Below are 25662 nucleotides of genomic sequence, written 5' to 3' on the forward strand. Positions count from 1 at the left end.
AGGCATAGACACAAACACCCAGGGTCCACCCATCATCAGACACAACCACACATGCTGTTCCCCTTGGACAAATTCGCCCCTCTCCCTTACCCCCGGTCATAACTCACCGACTTCCCTTTCTCTCCTATGGGTCCTAGGGGCCCGGGAAATCCAGTGGATCCCTGAGTAGAGAGAATTAGAAAGAAGACATGAGGGTGAGGAGTGAGTGGTGGGTGGAATTGGCCCCTCATACCATCCTTTGAGGCATTTCCAGGTCACTGATTCCAGAAGCTTCCTTGGTCTCTACAGCCCCAGCCTCCTACAAGGCAGCCCTCTTCTCTCCTCTCCCTTCCTCTCCTCCCTTCTCATTTCACTGCAGCCCTTTGCACTGGCTGCTTTTTTTGGCTGAAATGCTCGTCTCCTAGGTCTCCACAAAGTCAGCCACTCCTGACCATTTAGCTCTCATTCAGATGTCACCTCCTTAGAATGCCTTTCTGCCACCATCCTGGCTTCCACATTGCCCAAGTCACCCTCTGTCTGTCACATTGTGCTATTTTGTTTTCCCAAGAACACCTGCATTGAAATGACCCTTATCGACTTATTTATTCAATGCCTGTTTTCCCTCACTGTGACATAGCTCACTGGTCTTATTCCCCACTGCCTGGCACACGGTGAGTGCTTTTTAATATCTGTTAGCTGACTCCAGTCTATGCCTCCAGCATAGACTGGAGGAACCCTTCCTCCACCTGGGGGAAGACATCACAGGCTCTGATATCCTCTCCCACACCTCACTGTGCAGACTGAGTTCAGATTAGAAAAGACAGTTGCCCAAGTTACCCAATCTGGTGGCATCCCGCGTCAAAGCCCATTGCAGGCTCCCTCTACTCTCCCCTCCCATCTGGGGGTTCCATGGTCTCTATACTCTTTTTTTGTTTGTTTTATTTTTAAGAGACAGTGTCTCACTTTGTCACCCAGGCTGGAGTGCAGTGGTGCAATCATAGCTCACTGCAGCTTCAACCTTTTGGGCTTAATTGATCCTCCTACCTCAACCTCCTGAATAGCTGGGACTACAGGTTCAAGCCACCATGTCCAGCTAATTTTTAAAATAAATATTTAGTAGATATGGGGTCTCACTATGTTGCCCAGGCTGGTCTTGAACTCCTGGCCTCTAATGATTCTCCTACCACATTCTCTGAAAGTGCTGAGATTACAGGTGTGAGCCACCAACCTGGCCCCAACACTCTTCAAAGATCCTGAACACATGCACACAAGGACCTTCTAAAATCTTAGTCTATGCCAGGTACAGTGGCTTACGCTTGTAATCCCAGCACTTTGGGAGGCCAAGGTAGAAAGCAAGCAAGCAGAAAGGAAGAAAGAGAAAGAAAGAAAGAAAGAAAGAAAGAAAGAAAGAAAGAAAGAAAGAAAGAAAGAAAGAAAGAGAAAGAAAGAGAGAAAGACAGAAAGAAAAACAGAAAGAAAGAAAGAGAGAAAGACGAAAGAAAGAAAGAAGAAAGAAAAGAAAAGAAAAAAGAGAGGGGGATGCAGGGAGGGAGGGAGAGAAGAAAGGAAGGAAGGAAGGAAGGAGAATAAAGTTGTCCATCAAAACCAAGTTAAAAGTTTTTTCCCAATCGTTAAAAAGAAAGAAAAAATCTAAGTTAAAGGAAGTCAATCTAAAGAGGAATCACTAAAAAAAAAACAAAAAAAAACAAAAAAAAAACCACCACTGTCAAATCCAATGTAGGCAAGATAACTATCAGCTCAACAGAGCAAAAATGTGAAACTCTAGGAGGATTCTGCACTCAAATATCTTCCCAAATGTCTATTGTTTTTTCTTTTGAGACACAGTCTCACTCTGTTGCCCAGGGTAGAGTAAGTGGCATGATCTCAGCTCACTGCATCCTCCACTTCCCGGGCTCGAGCAATTCTCCTGCCTCAGCCTCCATGTACCTGGGATTACAGGCACCCGCCACTGCACCCAGCTAATTCTTGTATTTTTAGTAGAGATGGGGTTCTGCTTGGCCAGGCTGGTGGTGAACTCCCGACCTCAGGTGATCCACCCGCCTCAGCCTCCCAAAGTGCTGGGATTACAGCCATGAGCCACCGCGCCCAGCCCCAAATGTCTTTAGGTTTCTGCTCTACTCTATAGAAACAGAACTCATCAGGGATATAATATGGGTATAGTTTAGGCAGAAAAATGAATCTCATCAGTGTCCTCACCCATCAAAACATTGGCAAAAAAATGTTACGTTTTCGTATAAGTACGTTTTTGCATAAGTACATTTGACTATAAGTTATAATTAATTCAAGATATATAAGATGTGTATTTTATGATTCTATGATTCTCCCCTTTAATTGGCTTTGTTGGTGAATGAAACTTAATCCCACCAAATAAAAGGATCCTACAGTTTTATAATCACTGTCATCATCACCATTATCAACATTATTATAATCAAATTGATGAGGTGGAAATTACTGGGATGCCTGTTTCACAGCAGAGAAAACAGGCTCAAGAAACTTGCCCAAGATCATATAGCAGGTAAGAGGGCATTTGACCCCAAGTCTATCTGATGTCAAAGTTCACTTTTTAAAAAAAATTTTGAGACAGAGCCCCCCCTCTGTCACTCATGCTGGGGTGCAGTGGCTCGATCATAGCTCACTGCAGGCTCAATCTCCTTGGGCTCAGGTGATCCTCCCATCTCACCCTCCCAAGTAGCTGGGACCACATCTGGCTAATTTTTTTTTTTTTTTTTTTTTTTTTTTTGTGATGGAATCTTGCTTTGTCACCAGGCTGGAGTGCAATGGTGCAATCCTGGCTCACTGCAACCTCTGCCTCCTGGGGTCAAACAATTCTCCTGTCTCAGCCTCTTGGGTAGCTGGGATTACAGGCACATGCTACTATGCCCAGCTAATTTTTTTTTTTTTTAGTAGCAACAGGGTTTCACCACATTGGCCAGGCTGGTCTCAAACTCCTGATCCGCCTGCCTCTACCTCCCAAAGTGTTGGGATTACAGGTGTGAGCCACCGCCCCTGGCCACATCTGGCTAATTTTTTTTTTTTTTTTTTTGGATGGAGTTTTGTTCTTGTTGCCCAGGCTGGAGTGCAATGGTGCAATCTCAGCTCACCACAACCTCTGCCTCCCGGGTTCAAGTGATTCTCCTGCCTCAGCCTCCCGAGTGGCCAGGATTACAGGTATGCACCACCACACCCAGCTAATTTTGTATTTTTAGTAGAGACGGGGTTTCTCCATGTTGGCCAGGCTGGTCTCTAACTCCTGACCTCGCCTCCCAAAGTGTTGGGCTTACAGCCATGAGCCACCGTGCCCAGCCACATCTGGCTAATTTTTGTGTGCTTTCGTAGAGACAACGTTTTGCCATATTGCCCAGTCTGGTCTTGAACTCCTGGGCTCAAGCAATCCTCTCACCTCAGCCTCTCAGGGTGCTGGGATTATAGGCCTGAGCCACTATGCCTGGCCAAAGCCCACATTTTACATTCTCTCAGTGACCCTTGGGGTGGCAGCTCATCCCCCAAGACCACAGCCTGGATCCCCAGATGTTAGTCTCTGAATCCTGCCCATCTCCATCTCCACCCCCACCCCCAGCTTCCTACCTTAGGCCCAGGGCGTCCTGGATAACCTGGGAGGCCTGGCACCCCAAGCTTGCCCTGCAGAAAGGTTATGGGACAAAGGTCAGAAATTGCAACCTGGAGGTCAGAGGCGGAAAGGTCGGGCTGGCTGGGGCATGGTGAATGGGCTAATGGGATGGGAATTGGGGAAACAAGGTTCAAGTCCTCGCTCCTGCCTGCTAGGGGCATGTCCTTGGGCAGGTCATTCAGCCATTCCAAGTCTCAGTTTTCCTCATCTGTAAAATGGGATGAAAATGCCTATTGCATGTGGTGGTTATGGAGATGAACACATAAGTGGCGTGTATCAAATTGCTCTGTAATGCTGAGCTGAGGAATTAAAGATGACAAGGTTGGTAGCAACCTCCTGAGGTCGAAGGTATAATAAAAGGGCAAAGGGCAGAGGGAAAAGGTTGGGGACACCTTGACTGTGGGAGGCTAGAGGGTGGAGAGTCATTTACCTTCTCCCCAGCTAAGCCTGGGGGCCCCTCCTGGCCAGCCTGCCCCGCCTGCCCCTTCGGCCCTTCAGGGCCATCCTCTCCCCGGGGACCTGGAGCTCCGGGTTTCCCCTGGAAGAAAAAGGAGAGTCTTTAATATCCATCTTTTGTCCTTCTTGCTCTGTCTAGCCCCAGCTCATCCCCTCCCTATCTTCCCCAAGCCCCCCAGACCCACACCACCCCTCATCTGGAGCTGGTCTTACCTGATCACCTTTGAGCCCCACATCGCCCTTGAAGCCTGGGAAGCCATCCTCTCCCTGGGTGGGAGAGACAGAGGCCAGAAGTGAGGGCCTCGGGGAAGGGACACAACCAGGACCCCATGATTGGGACTCCCTCTCCTCTGATGAATTCCTTCTCTCCTCACCTTCTCGCCTTTCTCCCCCTGGAGGCCCCGGTTGCCTGCAGTGCCCTGAAAAATTAAAAAAAAAGCTCTCAAGCCTCTTCCCTGCTTAAGAAGGGACCCAAACTCAGTCCCCTGCTCTAAAGCAGCCAGGATAGTCCCAAGAGGATGCTAGGCAGAAGCTGGGAGGGGCAGCTTCAGAAGAAATGATCTTTCCCCAGAGGCCCCTCCCTCCCCAGTGGAGGCCTCCCAAGGTCATCTGTGCGGGGGTGTGCAGGGAAGGCCAAATTTCCAAGTAAGTGATTCCCATCTCCTGGAGACGCTTTGTCCACAGTTCCTTCTGGCAGGAGAAAGAGGATGAACATTCCAGGCCCGGACCTCATTATAAAGGCAAAGGAATGTTCCCCATTGTGCCAGCGACAAGGCAACTCTGCTTGGCAACCAGACGACCTCTGTGCTTGGCTATGGAGAGAGCGCTTAGTTCAAGTCTGGATGCTGCTCACACCAAACTGAAAACTGCACTTGGCTACAACATCTCTGAGCTCAGCGGGCTACAATGAAATTGCGCTTGGATACAATACAACCCATGTGGTTAGTCTCCAGCCACAGAGAAATTCACTTGATCACAATGTAATTGAGCTTGGCTACAAGTTGTTCTCTAGCTTTGGCTACAGTGTAACTAACTAGACTCAACCACAACACAGGGGTTAATTAATGTAACTAGAGGCTGGGCAAGGTGGCTCACGCCTGTAATCCCAACATTTTGGGAGGCAGAGGCTGGAGGATTGCTTGAGCCCAGGAGTTCCAGACCAGCCTGGGCAACATAGGAAAACCTCATTTATACAAAAAGTCCAAAAAAAAAAAAAAAAAAACGGTAGCCGGATGTGGTGACATGCACCTGTAGTCCCAGCTACCTAGGAGGGTGAGGTGGGAGGACTGATGGAGCCCGTGAGCTCCAGGCTGCAGTGAGTGAACTGTGATGGTGGTACTGCACTCCAGCGTGGGCAACAGAGTGAGACTCTGTCTCAAGAATCATAATAATAATCAAACAAAAAAAAGTGCCAAGCCTGGTGGGGATACGCCTATAGTCCTAGCTATTCAGGAGGCTAAAGTGAGGGGATTACTTGAGCATGGGAGTTCAAGGCTGCAGTGAGCCATGATTATGCTACTATATTCCAGCCTGGGCAACAGAGAAGACCCTGTCTCTGAAAAAATAAAACATTTAGGGCTGGGCGTGGTGGCTCACGCCTGTAATCCCAGCACTTTGGGAAGCCAAGGACGGTGGATCGCCTGAGGTCAGGAGTTCAAGACCAGCCTGGCCAACATGGTGAAACTCTGTCTCTACTAAAAATACAAAAATTACCCAGGCGTGGTGGTGCATGCCTAAAGTCCCAGCAACTCGGGAAGCTGAGGCAGGGGAATCACTTGAATCCGGGAGGAGGCAGAGGTTGCGGTGAGTTGAGATCACTCCACTGCACTCCAGCCTGGGCGACAAAGCGAGACTCTGTCTCAAAAAAAAAAAAAAAAGGAAAGAAAGAAAAAGGAAAAAAGAAAAGGAAGAAATGTGTTCGGTCTCTAATGGGCTTAGCTATTCTCAACAACAAGGTGACAACCACACCGTAAGGCTGTCCTTGGCTGTGCAGCTCCAAACCCCAGTCCCACTACATCTGGCCTGGCCAACTGATCCCCTCTCCACACATCCAGAAGTTTCCGATGGAGCTGCATCGCATGCCTGAACCCAAAGCTGGTAAATCACTCATACCTGCAAGCCCCCGGTATCACCTACCTTCACTCCCCGAGGTCCAGGATAGCCCGGAGGGCCTGCCGACCCTGGTGGACCCTGGGAGGAAAATAAGGTCAGTGCCATTCTAGACAGTCCTTTCCACATTCTAAGAGTCCTCATCTCTCTCCTCTGTGGCCCCTGACTGCAGGTCCTGCCTCCCGATCCTCGTCCCCAACCCAGCCTAACCTCCTGGTCACTCACCTGGGCCCCTTTCTCTCCCGTGGGGCCCTCATGTCCTGGGTGACCCTGGGGAAGAAACATTCTAAGTTGTCAGAGCCCAAAACTTGCCATTCCAATTCCCAAGCCTCCCCTTTCTCCTTCCTCCTTTTCCCAGCTCGTGGTTCTCACCGGAGGGCCATCGGATCCTGGGAGGCCTGGAATTCCTGGGTTTCCAGGGGGACCCTGAAAGAAGATGAACAGCAGGGGAGAGACAGAGGTGCTCAGAGCCCTGGAGCACCACTAGGATCAGATCTACGCAGCCATGCAGCCGCCTCAAGGTTAGGAAATAAGCAGACCTCGCTGGCCAGGAAATCTATCCCAGCTCTGCCCAAACTTGCTGTGTGACCCCAGGCAAGCCCATTTCCCTCTCTGATCCTCAGAAATCCACTGCTTCTGGGAAGGTTACAAGGAAGAACATAAAAACAGTACAAGACTGATAGCACAACAGGGTGACTATAATCAATTATATGTCACCCCGGTTGGAGTGCAGTAGCATGATCTCAGCTCACTGCAACCTCTTCCCAGGTTCAAGTGATTCTCCTGCCTCAGCTTCTGGAGTAGCTGGGACCATAGCATCTGGCTAATTTTTGTAATTTTATTAGAGACGGGGTTTCACCATGCTGGCCAGGCTGGTCTCAAACTCCTGACCTCAAGTGATCCACCCACCTCGGCCTCCCAAAGTGCTGAGATTACAGGCATGAGCCACTGTGCCTGGCTTCAGTAATAATTTAATTGTACATTTAAAAATAACCAAAAGAGGCCGGGCGTGGCTCATGCCTGTAATCCCAGCACTTTAGGAGGCCGAGGAGGGTAGATCACCTGAGGTCAGGAGTTCAAGACCAGCCTGGCCAACATGGTGAAACCCTGTTTCTACTGAAAATACAAAAATTAGCTGGGCTTAGTGGTGGGCACCTGTAATCCCAGCTACTTGGGAGGCTGAGGTAGGAGAATCACTTGAACCCGGGAGGTGGAGGTTGCAGTGAGCTGAGATCATGCCATTGCACTCCAGCCTGGACAACAAGAGTGAAATTCCGTCAAAAAAAAAAAAAAAAAAAAAAAAACTAAAATGGTATAACTGGATTGTTTGTAACACAAAGAATAAATACTTGAGGGGATGGATACTACATGACATGATTCTTATGCGCATGCCTGTATCAAAACATCTCATGTACTCCATAAGTATATACCTACTATGTACCCACAAAGATAATAAATTAAATTAAATTAAAACAGTGCAAGAGACATGTTGAAATAGTGGCTTCACAGCCACACCCCTTTCTTTAAAAATGCCCAGCCAGGCATGATGGCTCTTGCCTGTAATCCCAGCATTTTGGGGGGCCAAGGCAGATGAAGTGCTTGAGCCCAGGAGTTCAAGACCAGCCTGGGCAACACAGGGAGACCCCATCTCTACAAAAAAGAAAAAAAGAGAAAAGAAAAATTAGCCAGGCATGGTGGCATGCGCCGATAGTCCCAGCTACTCGGGTGGCTGAGGTGGGAGAATCTCCTGCGCCCAGGGAAGCCAAGGCTGCAGTGAGGCATTATTGAGCCACTGCACTCCAGCCTGGGTGACAGAGTGAGACCCTGTCCCTGCACCCCAAAAAAAGACATGTGCAGAAAGAAGTGTGTCTGCCAGGGAAGGCGGAAGCAGATGTGCCAGGGAACAAAGATGAGACCCACAGGGCCTGTGCATCTTGGTAATATCTTCTGTGACAGGCTTCTGTGGGCTCTCTGTATCCTGACAATATCCCTTATGTGAGCTAGCCTTGGTGGGTTTCTGTTTCTTGCAACCAATCCTTCCCCAACAAGGACACTTTGTAACTCTGGGCTGGCTTAGGGAATGTTGCAGTTTATCACTATCCAGAGCTAACAGAGGGGTACTGGTGGGAAGATTTGCTTGGCAACAGAGTTGAAGGAAGAAGACTTGAGGAGGTCACGGTAGGTGGAGCTGTCACTCACCTTCTCCCCAGGAGTGCCGATGAGTCCCTGGGGACCGGGGAGTCCCTGGGGACAGAAAAAGAAGATGAGGGAAGGCATAAGAAAGAAGCGGTGAGCGTGGAGGTTGGTAAGCCTGGTCATGGTCTAAGGTCTTAACTGACCACTCCCATGCCCCATTATTGGGAAAGATAGTTCAAACCTGGGACCCATGGTTTCCCTGCTGTCCTGGAGGGCCTGGTTCTCCTGGAGGACCCTGGGGAGAAAGTGGGGTTTCAGTGAAGCTGAGAGGGGTCATGGTGTTGAGGTGTTAGTGAAATTGCCTTGGGGGGGTCAGTCATGGAAGGGAATAGGGATGTGGACAATCGGGGTCAGAGTGTCAGAAGGATCAGGGGTCAAAGGGCATAGGGCACGTACCACATTGCCTTTGGCACCAGGAGCACCATCAATTCCAGTCACACCCTAGGGGAAAAGAGGATGTGACACCAAGACAGAGCAACAAGCTGGGAGCCTGAGTCTGAGACACCGAGAGATGCAGGTGGAAAGGTGAGCAGGGCCAGGCACTGTGGCTCATGCTTGTAATCCCAGCATTTTGGGAGGCTGAGGAGGGTGGATCACCTGAGGTCGGGAGTTTAAGATCAGCCTGGCCAACATTGTGAAACCCCGTCTTTACTAAAAACACAAAAATTAGCCAGGCATGTAATCTCAGCTACTCAGGAGGCTGAGGCAGAAGAATAGCTTGAACTTGGGAGGTGGAGGTTGCAGTGAGCAGAGATCGCGCCACTGCATTCCAGCCTGGGTTACAAGGGCAAAACTCTCGTCTAAAAAAAAAAAAAAGATAAAAAGAAAGGTGAGCGGGCAGAGAAGCCAGCAACAGATATGGACATGCAGAGTACAGAAAAGCGAGAAAAAAAAGACAGACAGGGGGCCCAGGAACGGTGGCTCAGGCCTGTAATCCCAGCACTTTGGGAGGATCGCTTGAGGCCAGGAATTCGAGACCAGCCTGACCAACATGGTGAAACCCCGTCTCTACTAAAAATACAAAAATTAGCCAGGTGTGGTGGTGGGTGCCTGTAGTCCCAGCTACTCAGGAGGCTGAAGCATGAGAATTGCTTGAACTCAGGAGGCGGAGGTTGCAGTGAGCTGAGATCTCGCCACTGCACTCCAGCCTGGGCGACAGAGTGAGACCCTAATCTCAAAACAAACAAACGAAAAGACAGACAGGGATGCAGAGAGCCAGTGACACTCACCGGGCGACCCGTGGGGCCAGGAGAGCCTCTGGGGCCAATCAGTCCTCGTGGACCCTGCAAGGGAGCAGGCGAATTATCTCCACATCACCTCTGTGTGGCCTTGTGAGTTCCAGGGGGCCTATGAGTCCTGGGGCCCTGGGAGTCCTGACTCCCTCCCCTGCACCAAGCAAGGGTCCCAGGGATCCCTGATACTCACCGGCTCCCCCGCCTGGCCAGTGGGCCCTGGAGGTCCCTCTGCTCCCTGTGGAAAAGCGTCATTACTTGGGAACAGGAAGGTACAACCCTTGGAGAGCCACCTCCCCTCATCTGGGCAGCCCCTTCCAGGGGGTCTCGGAATTAGACCAAGATCCCTAGGAACCCGCAGACTAAGTTCATGGGATTCCATTCAGGCCCCTGACTCCAATCTTAGACCTGCAAGTCTCACCTCCTCACCCCACAATTTGTCCCCAGCTCTCAAGCTGGCCACTGAGACCTCCAGATCTTCCTCTCTGATTCTCACTCAGGCTTCCAAACTTACTCTCCAAACCAGGCCCTAACTCTCTTCCAAACTTACCCTCTCACCATCCTCTCCTGGGGGACCGGGTTGCCCCACATGGCCAAAGTCACCCTGGAGAGGAAACAGAGGGGAGTTCAGAGTGGAAGGGTGTGGGTGGAGAGACCAGCCCCCGGGGAAGGCAGATGGGGTGTGAGGAGGGACACAGGGATCATGACTCTCATACTGAGGGAGGACCGGGGGGCTTGAATATTGGGAGGAGGGCTTAGACCTGGGGGAGGGACCTCACACACTCACCCTTTGGCCCTTTTCACCAGGCAGCCCTGGGAGGCCATCGAAGCCACGATCACCCTGTCCAGAGACACCAGTGAGCCTTGACCCTATAAGCCTGACAGCCCCACCAAGTCTTATCTCAGCCCCATCACCTACCTTAGGTCCAGTGTCCCCTGGGAGGCCCCGAGCCCCATCTGCTCCAGGGCGGCCCTATGGGGAAAGTGAGCCCAAGAGTCAAGGATGAACCTTCCCTGTACCCCTCCCCCAAATTAGGAACCCAACTTCATCATCGACGTCATCAAGTTTTTTTTTTTTGACAGGGTCTCTGTCACTCAGGTTGGAGTGCAGTGGCACATTCTCAGCTCACTGCAACCTCAGCCTCCCGAGTAGCTGGGACCACAGGCACATGCCACCATGCCTGGCTAACTTTTTGTATTTTTGGTAGAGATGGTGGGGGTTTCACCCTGTTGCTCAGGCTGGTCTTGAACTCCTGAATGCAAGCAATCCACCCACCTCAGCCTCCCAAACTGCTGGGATTACAGGCATGAGCCACCATGCCTAGGCTAAGATATTATTTTTTTAAAATTATTTATGTATTTTAGAGCTGAGGTCTTGCACTCCAGGCTGGAGTGCAGTGGCATGATCATAGCTCAACACAGCTTGGAACTCCTGGCTCAAGCAATCCTCCCACCTCAGCCTACCAAGTGGCTGGGACTACAGGTGTGCACCACCACACCTGGCTAATTTTTTATTTGCATTTTATGTAGAGACCGGGTTTTGCCATGTTGCCCAGGCTGGTCTCAAACTCCTGGGCTCAAGCCATCCTTTCACCTCAGCCTCCCAAAGTGCTGGGATTACAGATATCAGCCGCTATGCTATGGCTGATTTTATTTATTTATTTATTTGTTTGAGAAGGGGTCTTGCTCTGTTGCCCAGGCTGGAGTTATATATATGTTATATATATAACACACACACACATACATATATCATATATATAACTATGGTGACATGTCACTGAACAACAGGGATACGTTCTGAGAGATGCATCAGTGGGCAATTTTGTCATTGTGTGAACATCATAGAATGCACTTACACAACCGTGGATGGTACAGCCTACCAAACACCCAGGCTATGCAGTATAACCTGGTGCTGCCACACTACACACCTGAACAATGCGCAACTGTACCAAATATCACAGGCAATTGTAACACTATAGTAAGTATTTATATGTCTAAACAAATCCAAACATAGAAATGGTACAGTAAAAATACAGTATTATAATCTCATGGGACCAGCATCTTATTTATTTATTATTATTATTATTATTATTATTACTATTACTATTATTATTATTATTTTGAGACTCAGTCTCACTCTGTCACGCAAGCTGGCGTGCAGTGGCTCACTGCAACCTCCGCTTCCCGGATTCAAGCCATTCTCACGCTTCAGCCTCCCAAGTAGCTGGGATTACAGGCGCACGCTGCCATGCCCAGCTAATTTTTGTATTTTTAGTGGAGACGGGGTTTCCCCATGTTGGCCAGGTTGATCTCAAACTCCCAACCTCAAATGATCCACCTGCCTTAGCCTCCCTAAGTGCTGGTATTACAGGCATGAGCCACTGCGCGCAGCCAGTCATCTTATAAGCATCATTATGTGGTGCATGACTCTATCTGAAATTGACTTGTTTGTCATTTCCTTCCATGTGACAGGTCTCTTTTTTGCCATGCTGTTACTTCCACTTCCCCATCTGTTCATCTGGTTCTATTTCAGATCTCAGGACAAGCATCACTCCTGCAGGCAAGTCCTTCCTGACTCTGCGGCCTGGCCGGATTCCTTTGACACACACTCAGTGGAGCTGCCATTCACTGCCTTCAGCACTCTTTTCCCACTAACGACATCAGCAGACCTCAAGGTCACAAAGCCAAGGCTCATGTTGGGTGCTGAGGGATGGATAAGGGGTGGTCTGGGGACCTAGCTGTCACTCACCATCTTGCCCACTCGGCCCGGGGGTCCATGAGGTCCTTGCAGGCCTCGGGGACCCTAGAAGAAAGAGAAAAGGAGGGAGGAAAGGAAAATAAGAAGAAAGGGGGACTTATTCTATTGTATTAAAAAGAAATTAGAGATGGGGTCTTGCTGTATTGCCCAGGCCGGACACCTGGGCTCAAGTAATACTCCCTCCTCAGCCTCCCAAGTAGCTGAGACAAGTGTGTGCCACTGTACCCAGCTTAGAAGGACATATTTATTTATTGTATAGACAGGGTCTCCCTATGTTGCCCAGACTGGTCTTGAACTCCTGGCCTCAAGCAATCCTCCCACCTCGGCCTCCCAAAGTGCTGGGATTCCAGATGCGAGCCACCATTCTCTAGGAAAGTCATTAATTGCAAGGATATCCCCAGCCCCTTTGGCATTTTCCCCATCCAGCACTGTATCTTGTGGTCCTGGGGGAAGGTTCTTCCCATCCTATCCTGCCCTATCTCCACCAGTCTCACCTGTGGCCCTTCTGCTCCCTCCTCTCCTTTCAGACCTGGATGCCCGGGGAGACCCTTGGGGGAGTAGAGATGGAGGAGTGTGGTTAGATGATTCTTTACTAATGCATGCACCGCCCCCTCCATGCAGTCCCCTTACTCACCACAGGGCCTGGGCGCCCAGTGAGCCCCACTGGACCAGGGGGGCCTTTCATAGAGAGCTGGAAAGACAGAGGAGTCAGAGCTTGGGGCCTCCCACGAGACCCCCAACATTCCCCACAGAGACATCTTCAGGAGAAAAATAACCCCCTTCTCCTGCCCAGCCCCTCCTTACGCCGAGGCTCTATCACTCTCTGGGGTTCCTCCCACTATGTCCACACCTCCCACTCACCTGAGTCTGCTGCAGAACTGCCTGAGCCTGGGCCTGCTGGAATGAGACTGGGGGTCCTTTAAAGGAGCCACCTGCAAACTGGAACTGGGAGGAATTTAGTGGTGAGGGAAGCCCCCAGGAGAGCCCCCTCCTGGATGAGGACTCCACTCCCCAAGGCTGGGCCACTCCCTCTCCTTCTTACCGGCATCACGATCACAGTGCCTGGGGGGCCTCGGATCCCATCAATGCCGGGGATTCCTGGGAGGCCCACAGGGCCCTGAGAGAGGGATGGGGGAAGAGAGGTGGAGACAGGGAGAGAGGCAGAGAGACAGCGAGGACAGGGGAGGTACAGAAGGATGAGTCAGAAAGAGAGAGAGAGGGAGAAATGGAGAGAGACACAGACAGAATCAGAGAGGGATCATGGCAAGGAAAGAGAGAGAGAAGTAGAGAGAAGGGGAAAGGAAAAGACACAGATGGAGACAGAGACAGAGAGAAGGGGAGAGAGAGATGGAGAAGGATGGAGGCAGATGTAGAAACGTACAGAGACAGAAACAAAGAGAGACAGAGAGAGACAGACAGAGGCAGAAAAACCAGGGAAAGAGAGACAGAGATGGAGAAATAGAGAGAGAGGCAAAGACAGAGAGACGGAGGGAGGGAGAGAGACAGAGACCAACAGAGAGAGACAGAAGAGAGACAGATACAGAGTCACAAAGGAGAAAGACAGAGATGAAAGACACTCAGAAACAGAGACAGTCAAAAGAAGAAAAGCAAAGAGTAGGCCCCAGAAACACAAGGGGAACCAGAGAAATAGTTCACAGATGGGAGACAGAGAACAGAAGAGGTCAGTGCCAGCCCCGGGATGGTGTTCCCAAGTGCCACGCCCTCATATCTATGTTCAGACTGTCATGCTTCCAGCCCCAAACCTCACTCTTCTGAGAAGTATACACCCCAGTGGGAGTCTCTTACCGGTGGACCAGGGTCGCCAGGGAATCCTGGGGGGCCGGGAGGGCCTGAGGGGCCAACCACCCCCTGTTGGGGACAGAGAAACAGGAGTCACAGGAAATGCAAAGTTTGAGCTAGGCTGACTTTCAACCTGCCACTGACTCTAACCTCAGGCTGACCTCTCTACCCCACTACAGAGCCACTCCAACTCCGCTAATGCAATGCTGACCCACACTCACCCCCAACGCTACTCTCGGACCCCTGTTCTTTTTTTTAGAGATGGTCTCACTCTGTCACCCATGCTGGAGTGCAGTGGCGTGATCATAGCTCACTGCAGCCTCCAACTCCTGGGCTCAGGCAATCCTCCCACCTTGGCCTCCCTAGTAGTTGGGACTGCAGGTGGGTGCCACTATTTTTAAAAAATATATATGGCTATTTTTAAAGAGATGGGGTCTTGCTACGTTGCCCAGTCTGTATGTTGTTCATCCTCCCTATTTTGACTCACCCTTTAAGCCTCAAGTGTCCACTACCCTCCACTTGGCCAGGCAACATTACACCCCCAACTCCTCACTCTAGGGGCTTAAACACCCCTCAGCTGGAAGGGAGACTGGAAGAAGGAAACACAGCCATGACTTACTCGGGGTCCTGGGGCTCCTGGAGGTCCCTCAAACTGCTGCCCCTGAAGGGAAAAATGAGTGTCGGTGACCACTGTCATCATGAAGCCTCTCAACCCCCTTGCAATCCAGACCCCTCACCTTTTCAATCACTGCAGGCTCTCCTTTTGCTCCTTTCTCTCCAGCACCCTGGGGTGGGGTCAGGGGAGATGGGGAGAAAAGAGATGTGAACTTGGACATAAGCCCCTCAGCTATCTGATCACGCACACGCGCACGCACACACACACACGGGGTCCACCCTCAGAGCCCCTTCTCCTCTACTGTAACCAATATGCACTGAGAAGCTCAGCCCCCCGCATCCACCGGGCAATGCCATGTCGAGGTGAAGAGCATGAACTCCAGAGCCTCCTGCCCAATACTGATCCTGCATCTGCCTCTTACTAACTGAGTGATGTTGGGAAACTTAGTCAACCCCTATGGCCACTTAGAGGTAATTGGTCCACCTGTAAAGTCAGTGGATGAATGATGACTGTGTATATCGCATGCAAAGATGAATGAATTAAAACAATGCTTGGCACACAACAAGCACTCCAGGTAACAAGGGCAAGTTAGTTACAACTATGTGCCTATGTGCCTCCCCTGTGGAACACCTAGGCTTTTCCTTTCTCCCTTTCTCTCCTTCTTTCTTTCCTTCTTTCTTCTTTTTCTTTTCTTTTTCTTTTTTTTTTTTTTTTTTTTTTTGAAACAGAGTCTTGCTCTGTCCCCCAGGCTAGAGTGCAGTGGTACGATCTCAGCTCACTGCACCCTCTACCTGCTGGGTTCTAGGGATTCTCCTGCCTCAGCCTCCCCAGTAGCTGGGACTACAGGTGCCCGCCAACACACCTGGCTAATTTTTGTATTTTTAGTAGAGACGGGGTTTCACCATGTTGGTTACGCTGGTCTCAAACTCCTGACCTAGGTGATCCACCGCCTCATCGTCCGAAAGTGCTGGGATTACAGGCATGAGCCACCATGCTTGGCTTCTTTTCTTTCTTTCTTTCTTTCTTTCTTTCTTTCTTTCTTTCTTTCTTTCTTTCTTTCTTTCTTTCTTTTCTTCCTTCCTTTCTCTTTCTTTTTCTGTCTTCCTCTCTTTCTTTCTCTTTCTTTCTTTCTCTTTCTTTTTCTTTCTTTCTCTTTCTCTTTCTTCTTTCTTTCTTTCTTTTTTTTTTTTTTCAGAGTCACTCTATTGCCCAGGCAGGCTTTTCCTTTTTTCCTCTCTCTTCTCCTTCCTTCCTTCCTTCTTTCTCTTGCTTGCTTGCTTTGCTTTTTTTTTTTTTTTTTTTTTTTTTTTTTGAGACAGGGTCACTCTATTGCTCAGGCTACAATGCAGGGGTACAATCATGGCTCACTGCAATCTCGGTCTCCTCAGACTCAGGTGATCCTCCCTCCTCAGCCTCCTGAGTAGCTGGGACCACAGGTGCACACACCACCATGCCCAGCTAATTTTTTTGTTGTCGTTGTAGAGACAGGGTCTTGCTATGTTGCCCAGGCTGAACTCAAACTGGGAGCCACTGCACCTGGCCTCTTTTCTTTTCTTTCTTTCTTTCTTTCTTTTTTTTTTTTTTTTTTTTTTTGAGACGGAGTCTCCCTCTCACGCCCAGGCTGGAGTGCAGTGGCGCGGTCTCGGCTCACTGCAGGCTCTGCCTTCCAGGTTCACACCATTCTCCTGCCTCAGCCTCCCGAGTAGCTGGGACTACAGGCGCCCGCCACCACGCCCGGCTAATTTTTTGTATTTTTTAGTACAGACAGGGTTTCACCATGTTAGCCAGGATGGTCTCGATCTCCTGATCTCGTGATCAGCCCGCCTCGGCCTCCCAAAGTGCTGGATTACAGGCGTGAGCCACCGCGCCCGGCCCAAGCCTCTTTTCTTTTCTCTAGAGACAAGGTCTTGCTCTGCCACCCAGGCTGGAGTGCAGTGGTGTGATCATGGCTCCCTGCAGCCTCCATCTCCTGGGTTCAAGTGATCCTCCTGCTTCAGCTGGGACCAGAGGCACGCGCCACCACGTTCGGTTAATTTTTTGTATATTTTGTAAAGATGGGATCTCGCTATGTTACCCAGGCTGTCCCAAACTCTTGGGCTCAAGTGATCTTCCTGCCTCAACCTACCAAATTGCTGAGATTATAGGTGTGAGCCACTGTACCCGGCCTCAGTTACCTCTTGATCTCTACCCTCTTGTCTTCTCCCTGCCCTTAACATAAAAAGAGCCTAAAATTTGTACTGACTCAAGATGGTGCTTCGGAACAACAGTCCACCATCTTCTTAGTTTGCTGTCTCTTGGAATAAACCTGCTTAGAATAAACCTGCTTTTCCTTCCACCAATTCTCGTCTCTCTTGTTTTCCTTTCAAACATCATGCCACTGAGCTTGGATTCAGTTACATCGAATGTGTATCCATCTTTCTCCAAGACCAAAATGGAGCATGTCCCAAATTGGTCCACTTCTCTGCGTTCCTCCCTCCCATCTTCCTCCAGGTCACATCCCGACTGCAGATTGCGGGCTTCCCTGCTGCCCCTCTGGCTCCCCCTACTGTCCATGTGCCATTCAGCAGCCAGATAGCTCTTTTTTTTTTTAAGGGATGGGGTCTCACTGTTGCCCAGGCTGGCCTCAAACTCCTGGCCTCAAGCGATCCTCCCGCCTCAGCCTCCCAAAGCATTGAGATTACAGCCGTGAGCCACTGCCCCCGGCCCAGAGGGAGGTTTTAAAGCTCCAAGTCAGATCACGTTCCTTCACAAGTGCTCAAGTGGCATCTCCTGGTGCTTGGAGTAAAAGCCAAGCGCCTCTCTCTAGTCACAGAGTCAACTATTAGCACAGTGCCTGATACAAGAGGCGCAGAAGTCAAAAGAGAGACTGGTCTTTTGTGGCTCCAGGTAGGAATCCCTTCTAAGTCCTCAAGATGTGAAAAAAGTAAGTAAATAAAATAACACAGGAACAGAAGACCGTATACCACATGTTCTCACTTATAAGCGGGAGATAAATGAGAACACATGGACACATAGAGGGCAACAACAGATACTGGGACCTATTGGAGGGTGGAGGGTGGGAGGAGGGAGAGGATCAGGAAAAATAACTAACAGGTACTAGGCTTAATACCTGAGTAATAAAATAAATAATTTGTACAACAAACCCCCATGACACAAGCTTACCTATGTAACAAGCCTGCAGTTGTACCCCTGAACTTAAGATAAAAGTTTAAAAAAAAAGAAAAAATTAAATAAATTTTTTAATTGTTCGGTTTTTTTTTCAAGATGGAGTCTCACTTTGTTGCCCAGGCTGGAGTGCAGTGGCACGATCTTGGCCCATTGCAGCCTCTGCCTCCCGGGTTCAAGCAATTCTCCTGCCTCAGCCTTCCCGGTGGCTGGGATCACAGGCACGTGCCACCACTCCCGGCTAATTTTTTGTATTTTTAGTAGACATGGGGTTTCACCATGTTGGTCAGGCTAGTCTCAATCTCCTAACCTCAAATGATCTGCCCACCTTGGTCTCCCAAAGTGCTGGGATTACAGGTGGGAGCCACTGTGCCCTGCCTAAATAAATAAATTTAAAAAAAATTTTTTAAAATAGGAATCCCACTCTCTTGCACCTAACCCCAGCCACCTAGATACTCACAGGAAAGATCTGGAACTGAGTCCGAGACGGATATTCTGCTGCCCGGAAGTCAGGGCCCATGGTGGAATCATCTCCTTCTTCATCCTCCTTGGCTGCCTTGGTCTCCGGGGTCCCCACCTCGGTTCCACTGTCAGGGTCCAAGCTCCCCTGAGAACGTTAGGACAGACCAAAGTTTCCCCTGACCTCCTTATTTTCTGCCACCCCCCTAACCCTTGGGGTCTCCCCTCTTCCAGCCCCATCCAACCTCTAGGATCGTGGCATTGAGTCCAGTAGTCACAGTGGAGGTGATGACCAAAGGCGTGGGGGTAGGAGGCAGATTTGCAGCTGGAGTCTCTGTCTTGGGGATGTCAGTGGAGGTCTGGAGCAGGGATGGAGGCAGCCTTGGGTCTCGAGTGAGGGCAATCAAGACAAAAGGGAGGCACCCTCCCACTGTCCCCAGGAGCTCCCAGTCTGGGGACAGGGACAGAGGAGGCAAAGAGCACCAGAGGCCAATGGAGACAAAAGTGGGCCGGCTGGAGCAGGGCTGCCAGCAGAGGGAGCCATTGTGGATGGAGGAGGTGCTGAGCCAGGCTGGCCCTAAAGCCCAGTGGTCAAGGTCAAGGTCCAACATTCAGGGCCAGCCTCCTGGAAGCCTAGCCCACATGTCCTCTCCCAAGGCAGAGTTCAGCGGCCAGCAGGCCACAGTCAGAGAGGGAGTGGCGGCTCCTTCTGGCCTGGACAGCTGCAGAGGAACTGGGTCAAGGCGGGGGGTGGGGGGGGGCATTGTGGGAAGAGGGCGGGGGGGGTCCCCGGTGAGGGAACAAGGCTGAGGAAGGGGCTAAAGAGGGGCCCACTACTCCTGGTGTTTGTATTCTTGGCAAAGAAGATCTGGAACTGAGATGTAGTGCAACCAGTGACTCCCCCACCAGCCAAAGACCCCAAGCAACGACCCCCACCAAGGATCCCCCAACCCAGTGACCCACCAAGAATGACCTATATCAACAGACCCCAATGATTCTAGAACCAGAGACCCACAAACAACCCCTCCCACTCCCATCAATGGCCTCAACCCATTACTGCTCCATTCAGTGATATTTCCCAACCAGTGACCTCAACCAGTGACACTCTCTTGACCATTAGCACCAACTAGTGACTCTCCAACTAATAACCCCTATCAGTGACCCCTAATCAATTATTCCTCTAACCAGTGATGCTCCAACAATAAATACCCATAAATAAGTGCAACAAAACCATCCTAACCAATGACCCCCAAACAGTAATTCCACCCATCAATGACTTCCTAACTAATAATTCCCTCAGGGACTCCCAAACCAATTACCCCATCCGCTACCCCCTGAAAATCACTCTTCCAACTTGTGGCCCCAATGAGTGACCCCACTATGACTTCCAGTCAGTGACCACCCACCAAAAACCCCCAGTCATTGACCCTAAACTAGGGACATCAGTAACACCAATAATGGTTTCTATCCATGACCTTCCACTGTGATCCCCAGCTAGGTGCACCCCAAACACTGACCTCAATTAATATCTCCCTCAATGATTCCCCACTATCCAGCAATCCCTATCAGGGAAGCCAAATAATTCCCCCAATTAATGACTCTCCCAATGAATAACTGTCCCCAATGACCCCAAGCAGAGAACCCCAAACAATGACACACTAACTAATAAACACGTCATTCAACCCAGCCAATGATCCCCCCTTAAATAGTAGCCCTCATCAAGAAATCCCTTAAAATCAGGAACTTATCTGGGTCTGTCCCCTCCCTCTAGTGCCCCAGGACTGGAGATTGAGGGGGTCAGAGACGGGAGAGGTCATAAGATGGGACCCACCCCCACCCTGTTATCAGTCACCCTGACAGTCAACAGTCACCTGAGAGAAGTCAGAGTTCATGGATCCGAGACCAGAGAAAAAGATTATAGATGAGAGACCAGAGATTAGTAGGGATGGGAGACTAGAAGTCAAGCACCAAGACCAGAAGTCAGATGGTCAAGACCGGAAGTCAGGTGGTCAAAACCGGAAGTGAGAGGTCTCAGGGCCCTTACCTGGTTCTCTGGGGAGTCAGGAGGTGGACTTGAGGTCAAAATTTCCTTGTTCTTCTTTTTCCTGCCCTTCCCCTTGCGACCTCGCCCTTTCTTCCTCCCTTTTCCCTTCCCCTTCCGCCGAGGACGAGGGGTTTCTAGTTCATCCTGGGGAGCCTGGGAGGAGGGTTCCAGTCAGGTCTAGAGCATCCCACCAGCAGAGACCCCATCATTCAGGCCACCTGGGGTGAGGCTGGCTCATGGCCCATGGGTCCTCACTCAACCCTGTGACCTGGAGTCGACATTATTCATGTAACCTGGGGTCAAGAGTGGCTCAGGAATATGACTTGAGGTCAAAGTCATTCATGCCTGGGATGTGTTGGAGGTCATGGGTCACTTAACCCCATGTCTAGGGGATGAGAATTCATCCTTTCCAGGGATCTGGAGCCAGGAAGGACCCAGCCTGTGTCCTGAGATTAGGAGTCATGGAGTCCCTCACTCACCCCTGTGGCTGCCGGCACCAGGTTGTCACAGTCGAGGAGGTACCGCTCACAAGCCTGGAAGGCAGCCTGAGGATCTGGGCTTATCAGCAGCTCCTGAATGTCTCCCTGGGGGTTGGGGGCGTAGGAGTCAAGGAAGGCAGCCATACAGCCATAGGCTTACTCTGACCCCCCAACCCCCAGCAGTCTTGCCCACCTCCTGGCACCAGGGTGCGATGCTCCCCCACTCAGAGCATGCTAAGTATAAGGAGGAGATGACCCCATCACAGCCCTAGTGATCTCTCTATCCTCTGTAACTAAGAGAAGGAAAGATCCTATCAGGGGCACACCTGATCCCAACCACAAGCCACATCCCACACATCTGCCCCACTAGAGGTGCATCAGTTCCTTCACAGGTTCAAGTGATTCTCAGCCTCCCGAGTAGCTGAGATTACAGGCACGTGCCACCACGCCCAGTTAATTTTTGAATTTTTAGTAGAGACAAGGTTTTGCCACGTTGGCCAGGCTGGTCCCGAACTCCTGGCCTCAAGTGATCCACCTGCCTTGGCCTCCCAAAGTGCTGGGATTACAGGTATGAGCCACTGCGCCCGGCCAAGACCATAAATTGTGACAATGCCTACTTGGCTTGTTGTGGGAAGATCCAGTACTGGGGATAAGGAGGAACATGAGATAGATCAGGCCCCTGGCCTCCCAGAGGTGACACACATCACGGTCACACACAGCTAACAAAGGTCTCCACACCCAGAACACACATCACACAACCACACAACACAGCTGCTTGCTGGCTCCCAAAGTCACAACCGCCCCCACACTATCACACACTATCACAAAAACCAGCACCATCTCAGGTCACAGTCCCAGACGCACGACAACACGAGATCTTTCCACAACAAGCCAAGTAGGCGCTGTCACAATTCACGGTCTTGTGGCTCTGCAATCTCACAGTCATGCACTGCAACGGCACACACAAGCGTGCACTGGCACAACTGGATCTTCCCACAAAAAGCCAAGTAGGCATCGTCACAATTTATGGTCTTGGCCGGGCGCGGTGGCTCACACCTGTAATCCCAGCACTTCGGGAGGCCAAGGCAGGTGGATCATTTGAGGCCAGGAGTTCGGGACCAGGCTGGCCAAAATGGCAAAACCTTGCCTCTAGTAAAAATTCAAAAATTAGCTGGGCGTGGTGGCACTCACCTGTAATCTCAGCTACTTGGGAGGCTAAGAATCACTTGAACCCATGAGGTGGAGGTTGCAGGCAGCTGAGATCGAGCCACTGCACTCCAATCTGGGTGACAGAGCAAGGCTCCATCTCAAAAAAAAAAGAACAAATTATTGTCTTGTGGCTCTGCAATCTCACAATCACATGCTGCAACGGTGCACGAAAGCATGCACTCACTTCCCTTAGCTTCCTGGGGATAGATTGAAGCTTGACATCTTCCTTCTTTAATATCCTTTCCAGATTCAGGCTGTAGACAAAACATCCCACCCTCTGCCTCAGTTTCCCCCATCACTGAACTCCTACCTCGAAAGTCTTCTCCCCAAGGTCCTGGGTCCCCAGCACAGTGAGTCCGGCTATGCTGATGAAGCGGGGGCCATGGCCCAAGACAGGCGGCTGAGCTTCACAGTCAGCTACCAGGGTCACCGTCTCACCATCTATGCTGACTGCCACACGGTGCCACCTGCAAGGGGACAGCCTCAGTGTGGGTGCTTCTCACCCCACCCCTCATCCACAGACCCCCGCCCACTCTCCTCATGCTCACCTGCCATCTGTGAGGTTGACCTGCTGGGGAAGGGGGCGGAAGGGGTCACCTAGGAGACCCAGCGCTGGCCCCAGTGCCAGGCCCAACTGCCGGGCACCCCTTTCATCATAAATGGACAGCAGGACAGACTGATTGGCTGGCTGGCCCCGCAAGGTGATCAGCAAGGAGAAGTTCTCAGGAAAGTGGCCATCTGGGTGGGCAGAGGGAACAGGGCAGCTCAGATGGCCCAGCAGTGCCTCCCTCCAAAGAGGTACCCAGGCCTTCTACTCCAACTTACCTGGAAAGAGTTCCCACGTGGGGATGCCGAGTGTGCTGGCCTGGCCCACTCTGAATGCCCGGTCACCCTCTGGAGTCCTCTGCGGACAGAAGCCAGGCCCCTCAGGGACCCCAGCCTGGCCTCCCCGCACACCCAGGGCCTTCAGGATATCCACAGGATCTGCAGCAGAGAGAAGCCCGGGGGGACGGGCAGAGGTGGGGAACAGCTAGAACAAGCCCAGGATTCCAGGATAGAGGCTCAGGGTTTTTTTAGGGGGCTTAGCCTCTCCCTCCCTCACACCATGTGTTTGTGGCTCAGGAAGAAGGAGCAGGCCTGGGCCCCCAGCACCCCCCGCCTCCTCACCACCCCACAGATGTTCCGACCTCAGCAGCCTGTTGACTCTGTTTTTTTTTTTCCCTTGGTTTTTGGTGAGAAAAAAAGTTGACCTACTTCTGGGATGAATCAAAGCTTCCTGGCCTAAGCCCCAGAGTGGAACTGTCCCCCTCTCCCTGCTCCCCCACACAGGCTCCCTAGGGGTACATCCCAGGCCTGGAGCCCCCTTGCCAGGGGAAACCCACGTGGAGAGGAGGCGCTTCCAGTGTGTTTTCTTCTCCCACCTCCTCCCTCTCTCTAGCTTCCTCTTTTGACCACCATCACCCACAACCTCTTCCTTTTGACTACAGCCATTTTGGAGCTCCTCCCTCTGACCATATGCCTCTGACCATGCCCACTAACTTCTTTTTCGGGTTACCCCCTCTGACCCTCTGATCTTCTTCTGCCTGACCCCAGCCTATTCCCTCTGATCTCCTTTTTCCATCTGACCCCAAACTCCTCCTTCTGAATTTCCCCTTTGACCTCTTCCCTCTGACTTTCACCTCTAACCTCTTCCCTCTGACCCTCTTCTCTGACCTCCTCCCTCCGACTTTCCCCTCTGACCTCCTCCCTCTGAATGTCCCCTCTGATCTCCTCTCCTGACTTTCCCCTCTGACCTCCTCCCTCTGACTTTCCCCTTTGACCTCTTCCTTCTGACTTTCCCCTCTAACCTTCTCCCTCTGACCTTCCCCTCTGACCTCCTCCCTCTGAGCCTCCCCTCTGATCTCTCCTCTGACTTTTCCCTCTGACCTCCTCCCTCTGACTTTCCTCTCCAACCTCCTCTCCTCTGATTTTCCCCTCTGACCTCCTCCCTCTGACTACCCCTGACCTTCTCCCACTGCCTATCCTGATCTCCTCCATCTGCCCCATAGCCTCCTCATTTCATCTCTCTGACCTCCTCCTTCTGACCAGCTGTCTCTGATAACCTCCAGATCTCCCCTGTCTGACCCTCTCCCTCTTTCATCCCAGCTAAGGAAAGGACTTGTCTGGCCCAACAGTTCCTAATCTAGGCCATGCTACCAGCCCCACCCCGGCAGGCAGCCCAGCCAGTGCTAAGTGGAACCACATGGCTTGGGCAGGGGCGGGTGGGGACTTCCCCTGGGCCCCGAGCCCCTGTCTGATTCCCCCCTCCCCCTACCTTCAGCAAACTGTCCCACTGACCCCCTGCCCCAGCCTCTTGGCGGGAGCTGGATTCTCCCGAATCTGCCATGACCTCACCCCCGGGGGAGGCTCTGCTGATCTCACCATGGGGAGCTGGGGTGGGGGGTAAGACGTTGGGGAGGCAGGGGCTTGGATGAAGGACCCCCATTCCCACTCTTCCTAGGTCAGAACCCTCATTTTCCAGACTCCTCAGAGGCCTGTTTCAGCCTCTGTTTCCTCTTGCCTCCAATCTCCTTCTCCCCCCATCCTTGCCCGCCCTCTCTCTGTCCCACTTTCTGTGCCGGGTCTTTCCAGGCCTCTATCTGTATCCAAGTCTCTTTCTCTCTCTCTCTCTCTCTTTCATTCTCTCATTCTCTCTCTTTTCTCAATCTCTCTCTCTCTCCACCCACCTTCCCCAACCCATCACCCCAGCCCCCATCTCTAATTGCCTGTTTTGTGGCTGGGCTGTCATTAAGAGAAATCTGGGTTGCAGTCCCCTGGGGCTGAGATCTGGGCTCCCAGGCTCTGCTGACCACAAGAGTCACTTCCCCACGGAACAATCATCCCAGCTGCCCCATCTAGCCTGGGGCCCAGGGCAGGATTGAGACCGACCACCTCACCCAGCCTGGAGGCTCTCCCCTGACCCGGATCCTAACCTCTCTGCAGAGGAAAGAGGGTCTTTCCCCAACTACCACTCATTTACATTAAGAAAGACCTTCCCGGCATCCAACTCAAAGATCTCCCGCTTGAAACTTGTGTCCCCTCTGGAATGACCTTTCAGAAACTGACTGCCCTTTCTTTTCACAGCTGGCATTATGACAAAAAGGCACACAAGCTGCATTGAGTCCTGCCTACAGGGGACAGGGGGCGGGGTGGTCTGTCAGGGGCCCAGCCTGCCCCCTGCCACTCTCCCCTGTGCTGGTCAGGGCCCCCAGGGGGATGTTGAGTGGGGTCTGGGATGTGGAGGGACAGAGGCAGGGACTGAGTCAGGGCATGGCTGGGAACCCCCCAGGTGTGTGATGTGTGTGCAAATACGTGTATGTGCATGAGATTGTACAAGCGTGGGTGAGTCTGAGTGAGACAGGCAGAGAATAGCTGGGCATATGTCATTTCTCCAGGTGTCAATGTGTGCAAATATTTGGCTTCTAATGGAGGGATTAGGTACAGTTTCTTGACGTGTGGCCATGTAACGCTT

General features: G+C 51.4%; 1 protein-coding gene across 2 annotated transcripts in view; it reads right to left on the reverse strand.

Annotated features, from left to right (window-relative positions):
• Positions 1 to 25662, reverse strand: part of COL5A3 (collagen type V alpha 3 chain) — a 49948-nt gene that overhangs the window by 22559 nt on the left and 1727 nt on the right. For both annotated transcript variants that reach the window (XM_055238568.2, XM_055238570.2), the window contains exons 2-32: positions 22977 to 23135; positions 22700 to 22889; positions 22462 to 22618; positions 20943 to 21047; positions 20464 to 20616; positions 18665 to 18778; positions 18421 to 18567; positions 14917 to 14964; positions 14799 to 14840; positions 14186 to 14248; positions 13422 to 13496; positions 13241 to 13324; positions 13014 to 13070; positions 12874 to 12927; positions 12371 to 12424; positions 10541 to 10594; positions 10409 to 10462; positions 10172 to 10225; positions 9815 to 9859; positions 9619 to 9672; positions 8786 to 8830; positions 8571 to 8624; positions 8393 to 8437; positions 6566 to 6619; positions 6419 to 6463; positions 6221 to 6274; positions 4459 to 4503; positions 4298 to 4351; positions 4059 to 4166; positions 3586 to 3639; positions 108 to 161 (exon numbers count right to left, since the gene is read on the reverse strand). In XM_055238568.2, the coding sequence (XP_055094543.1) occupies positions 108 to 161; positions 3586 to 3639; positions 4059 to 4166; positions 4298 to 4351; positions 4459 to 4503; positions 6221 to 6274; positions 6419 to 6463; positions 6566 to 6619; positions 8393 to 8437; positions 8571 to 8624; positions 8786 to 8830; positions 9619 to 9672; positions 9815 to 9859; positions 10172 to 10225; positions 10409 to 10462; positions 10541 to 10594; positions 12371 to 12424; positions 12874 to 12927; positions 13014 to 13070; positions 13241 to 13324; positions 13422 to 13496; positions 14186 to 14248; positions 14799 to 14840; positions 14917 to 14964; positions 18421 to 18567; positions 18665 to 18778; positions 20464 to 20616; positions 20943 to 21047; positions 22462 to 22618; positions 22700 to 22889; positions 22977 to 23135 (2375 nt within the window). The remainder of the gene's footprint in view (positions 1 to 107; positions 162 to 3585; positions 3640 to 4058; positions 4167 to 4297; positions 4352 to 4458; positions 4504 to 6220; positions 6275 to 6418; positions 6464 to 6565; positions 6620 to 8392; positions 8438 to 8570; positions 8625 to 8785; positions 8831 to 9618; positions 9673 to 9814; positions 9860 to 10171; positions 10226 to 10408; positions 10463 to 10540; positions 10595 to 12370; positions 12425 to 12873; positions 12928 to 13013; positions 13071 to 13240; positions 13325 to 13421; positions 13497 to 14185; positions 14249 to 14798; positions 14841 to 14916; positions 14965 to 18420; positions 18568 to 18664; positions 18779 to 20463; positions 20617 to 20942; positions 21048 to 22461; positions 22619 to 22699; positions 22890 to 22976; positions 23136 to 25662) is intronic.

Source organism: Symphalangus syndactylus, chromosome 13 (genome assembly GCF_028878055.3).
Source record: "Symphalangus syndactylus isolate Jambi chromosome 13, NHGRI_mSymSyn1-v2.1_pri, whole genome shotgun sequence".
Classification (NCBI taxonomy): Eukaryota; Metazoa; Chordata; class Mammalia; order Primates; family Hylobatidae; genus Symphalangus; species Symphalangus syndactylus.